The sequence below is a fragment of the Anomaloglossus baeobatrachus genome, chromosome 4, assembly GCF_048569485.1.
Source record: "Anomaloglossus baeobatrachus isolate aAnoBae1 chromosome 4, aAnoBae1.hap1, whole genome shotgun sequence".
Lineage (NCBI taxonomy): Eukaryota > Metazoa > Chordata > Amphibia > Anura > Aromobatidae > Anomaloglossus > Anomaloglossus baeobatrachus.
The window spans coordinates 15,095,669-15,100,270 of NC_134356.1; the positions used below are offsets into that span (position 1 = coordinate 15,095,669).

Below are 4,602 nucleotides of genomic sequence, written 5' to 3' on the forward strand. Positions count from 1 at the left end.
CCTCTAAGATCTATTAATCTATCAGCATTATAAGATCTGTTCAAATCTATAATAGAGGCATTAGGGAATTATAGGAATTGATTTTAAATCAATACATAAAGGTTAATCTTTAACTTCAAATTAAAGAAACGTGAAAAAATGTATGTTTTTTTTTCTGGAGGACGACATTCATTACACGTTCAGTGAATGGGACGTACAGGGGATACATGCTATTGACACAAACAGACTGATTGAGATTGCTCATTGCTCCTCTTCTTCATTATCCTCCTCTCTTGCACTTTTCAGGCTCAGCAAGGACGTTTATTGCTGTATCTAGTTTGCCTTTGGACCGATACAGCGCCATATCCACATCTTCATTTTGTTTTTTTGCTTCTCGTGAGGAGCCTTGTTCCCTGATGAAATGTTATTCCACATCTCTCCTCATTTCTTTGCCTCGTCCCCAATGGTCAGACCTGGCTGCTGCCCTCTGATTTCAGGACGGAAGTTAGAGCAAAACAAGAAGAAAACAGAGGGAGCATTTGGTCCTTAAACTTCTTTCCTGTTTTTCCTTTGGTGGCATGTAAGCTTTCATTTCACTTCCATAACCAAACTTTCCCTTCTCTGTAGCAAACATAGTCTTCCACTGTTCCCAGCAATTATTGGGAAATTCTGCAAAGTTCACAGATACATCAGGATGATTTTCCTTCTGCTCTTCTCTGCAAGTCTGTACAAAGTAGACATAGGAGGACACTATACTGTAAACACTGCTGTATATACTGTATGTATATACTGTACATACTGCTGCATATATTGTACACAGTGCTAAATATAGTGTACATACTGCTGTATACACTATACCCTGTACAGACTGCAGACCCTCAAATATCATTGTGGACACTTACAAGGCTATTGATCAGTGCTGAATATATTGTACATACTATTGTATACATTATACACTGTAGATACTGTACACCATGTTCTCTTATTATGGACACTTATAAAGCTGTTGATCAGTGATGACTATAATGTATATACAGCTATATACACTTCACAGTGCTGTATATATTGTATGCACTATACCCTGTATACACTGTACACGCTGCTGTTATTATAGACACTTATAATGCTGTTGATCGGTGCTGATTGTGCAGTCTGTGCAGTATATACAGCGGTGCTCTGTGTGTGGATTCTGCATTTTGTGTCTCCGCTTCTTCCTCAGTATTTCACCTTTTGCACAATATTTGGTGTCACTTGTGTGAATTAATATTTCTGTGATCACACGGATTTTTTCTGCTTTCTGATGGGGAGTGAGTCGCATTGTGAAGCCATCGCCTGAGCACAGCTCTTCCCTCCATTACAGGCCTCAGAGATAAAAGCTTCACAGAGGATAAGACACAATATTGTGCCGGAGATCGCACTCATCCTCCTCCGGGTGTGATCCACTAATGTGGGACGTGTCCTCCCCCCAATACTCTGCACACACGGGATAGATTTATATCCCAGCTCCGGGAGGTGCAGGCAGCGGAGGCCATCGCCTGTGTTACCCTTCTGGGCTGTCAGCAGCTCCAGGTCGCCCCCACATCGTACAATCCGCTTCCTGCACGATATATATTGTAGTAAAGATCTCAGTGGTGGTGACAAGAGCCGGGAATAGGAGGACGAGCTCCCGCAGCAGGTTTATCTTCCCGGACACTCAGTGATGAGCAGATCCGGAGGACGGCGGCGCTGATCCCGGGATCCTCTCCGCTCTTTCCCGGCATCTCTGGCAGTGACGGCCACACACGCTCCGCGGAGATGATGGCGGAGGAGAAGTGATGGCGGAAGCTCCTCACCCGTCCGGCTGTAGCCGATAATATAGAGCTTTTATCCCGGGCAGGGAAGCACAAGGGGAGAGCGGAGCTTCACTGGGCTCAGCCGGGAGAAGGCGGGGCCTGTGCTGAGTGGCAGCCAATAGAAGCTCAGGAGGGTTCAGCTCAGCAGCCAATCAGTGCGCAGTAAGACTATATATAACAGGCGCCTCCAGCTTCAGCCTCAGTATTTCTCTCTCAGTAGATTTCTGTGTTTACTTCTCGCTCACACGATGGCAGAGACCGCACCGGCCTCCGCTCCTCCTCCCGCCGAACCGGCCGCCAAAGCGAAGAAGGCGCCGAAGAAATCCGGGGCCCCCAAGAAAAGCAGCAAAACCTCCGGTCCCAGCGCCTCCGACCTGATCATGAAAGCCGTGTCCGCCTCCAAGGAGCGCAGTGGGGTGTCTCTGGCCGCCCTGAAGAAGCTTCTGTCTGCCGGAGGATACGATGTGGAGAAGAATAACAGCCGCCTGAAGCTGGCCATCAAGGCTCTGGTCAACAAGGGCTCCCTGCTCCAGGTGAAGGGCAGCGGCGCCTCCGGGTCCTTCAAGCTGAACAAGAAGCAGGAGACGAAGGACAAAGCGGCCAAGAAGAAGCCAGCAGCTGCGGCCAAGCCTAAGAAGCCGGCAGCCAAGAAAGCGGCCAAATCTCCGAAGAAGCCCAAGAAGGCTCCGGCCGCGGCCAAAAGAGCCCGAAAAAGGTCAAGAAGCCCGCAGCAGCCGCCAAGAAAGCGGCAAAGAGCCCCAAGAAGCCGAAGGCCGCTCCAAAGCCCAAGAAGGTGACAAAGAGTCCGGCTAAGAAGGCGGCAAAACCCAAAGCTGCCAAGAGTCCGGCTAAGAAGGCGACTGAAGCCAAGAAGCCCGCGGCCAAGAAATAAGCGGGAGCCGCTCTGTCCTCCTACCACAAAGGCTCTTCTCAGAGCCACCACCTTGTCCTGCAGAGCTGTATGATCAGTGACACCACCTTGTCCTGCAGAGCTGTATGATCAGTGCCACCACCTTGTCCTGCAGAGCTGTATGATCAGAGCCACCACCTTGTCCTGCAGAGCTGTATGATCAGTGTCACCACCTTATCCTGCAGAGCTGTATGATCAGTGCCACCACCTTGTCCTGCAGAGCTGTATGATCATATCACCTTGTCCTGCAGAGCTGTATGATCAGTGTCACCACCTTGTCCTGCAGAGCTGTATGATCAGTGTCACACCTTGTCCTGCTGAGCTTTATGATCAGTGTCACCACCTTGTCCTGCAGAGCTGTATGATCAGTGCCACCACCTTGTCCTGCAGAGCTGCATGATCAGTGTCACCACCTTGTCCTGCAGAGCTGTATGATCAGAGCCACCACCTTGTCCTGCAGAGCTGTATGATCAGTGCCACCACCTTGTTCTGCAGAGCTGTATGATCAGTGCCACCACCTTGTTCTGCAGAGCTGTATGATCAGTGCCACCACCTTGTCCTGCAGAGCTGTATGATCAGTGCCACCACCTTGTCCTGCAGAGCTGTTTCTGTGCCACCACCTTGTCCACTCTGTATGATCAGTGTCACGACCTTGTCCCCTGTGCATACACTTTGTCGCTTCCCTTTCATCAGTGCTTGTCTATTGATTCGCGCGGTGATGTCATATACAGGGGGCGGTAGATGCCGGGAGCAGTTATCGGGGATGTAGTGATAATGCGGGAGCTGCACTGTTCAGCGCTGTGTGCGGGGAGATGGAGCTGCAGTTACATCGATGTCGTTTGCTCCATAGCCGCGTGTAGCCTGGAGGGGATAAGAGCGGGGTTAGTGGGGGGTGGAGCTTCTAAAAATGATTGGTCACAGACATTGGATGATTATTGGCTACATGATTTTCTTTTGTGGTAGTAGTCAATAGCGTGCAGGGGGCGTGTTTCTCACAGACCAATGAGGACGCGCACAGGAGGATAAATACTCTGCTCCCGCCGCTCCTCTTATCACTTCTGTTTTCGTTTATACAGAGCTATGGCCAGAACTAAGCAGACTGCCCGTAAATCCACCGGAGGGAAAGCTCCCCGCAAGCAGCTGGCCACTAAGGCCGCCAGGAAGAGCGCTCCCGCCACCGGAGGAGTGAAGAAGCCGCATCGTTACCGGCCGGGGACAGTCGCTCTCCGGGAGATCCGCCGCTACCAGAAATCCACCGAGCTGCTGATCCGGAAGCTTCCCTTCCAGCGCCTGGTGAGAGAGATCGCCCAGGACTTCAAGACCGATCTGCGCTTCCAGAGCTCGGCCGTCATGGCCCTGCAGGAGGCCAGCGAGGCTTATCTGGTGGGGCTGTTCGAGGACACCAACCTGTGCGCCATCCACGCTAAGAGGGTCACCATCATGCCCAAAGACATCCAGCTGGCCCGCCGGATCCGCGGGGAGAGGGCGTAGATCTGTCCCGCACCCCCCAGCACAACACAAAGGCTCTTTTCAGAGCCACCACATCCTCCTTCAGACGAGCTGATTCCTGGCATCTGATTCTCCTCATTCCCCGCAGTGTCCGGGGCGCGGTCTCTACATGTGACGGGCGGCGCTGCGGAGTCTCCTGTTCTTACTTTCCGCAGCTCTGCCTGTATCTGTAGTATCGCGCCCGCGGTTTATTTCAGTTTCTCCCCGTATTGAGAGCGGCTCATTGTGCGGTGTCTCCGGAGTCTGATGGCATCTCATTCACTCAGGAGTAATCTCGGGCTTTCTGAATGGAGCTTTCTGCACTAAACTGACCCCCTCGAACCCCCCTCCCCCCCCCAACTTTATTATCCCTCTTGTCCTCCAGATGTGAGA

At 51.5% G+C, this 4,602-nt stretch overlaps 1 protein-coding gene and 1 pseudogene across 1 annotated transcript; one reads left to right on the forward strand and one right to left on the reverse strand.

The window, feature by feature from the left end:
* Window positions 1–240: 240 nt before the first annotated feature.
* LOC142302215 (high mobility group protein B1 pseudogene) lies at window positions 241–1,297 on the reverse strand (annotated as a pseudogene).
* Window positions 1,298–3,801: 2,504 nt separating this feature from the next.
* On the forward strand, window positions 3,802–4,212 carry LOC142302604 (histone H3). Its single transcript, XM_075343708.1, has one exon. It carries the CDS (start codon window positions 3,802–3,804, stop codon window positions 4,210–4,212), a length of 411 nt encoding a protein of 136 aa, XP_075199823.1.
* Window positions 4,213–4,602: the final 390 nt, after the last annotated feature.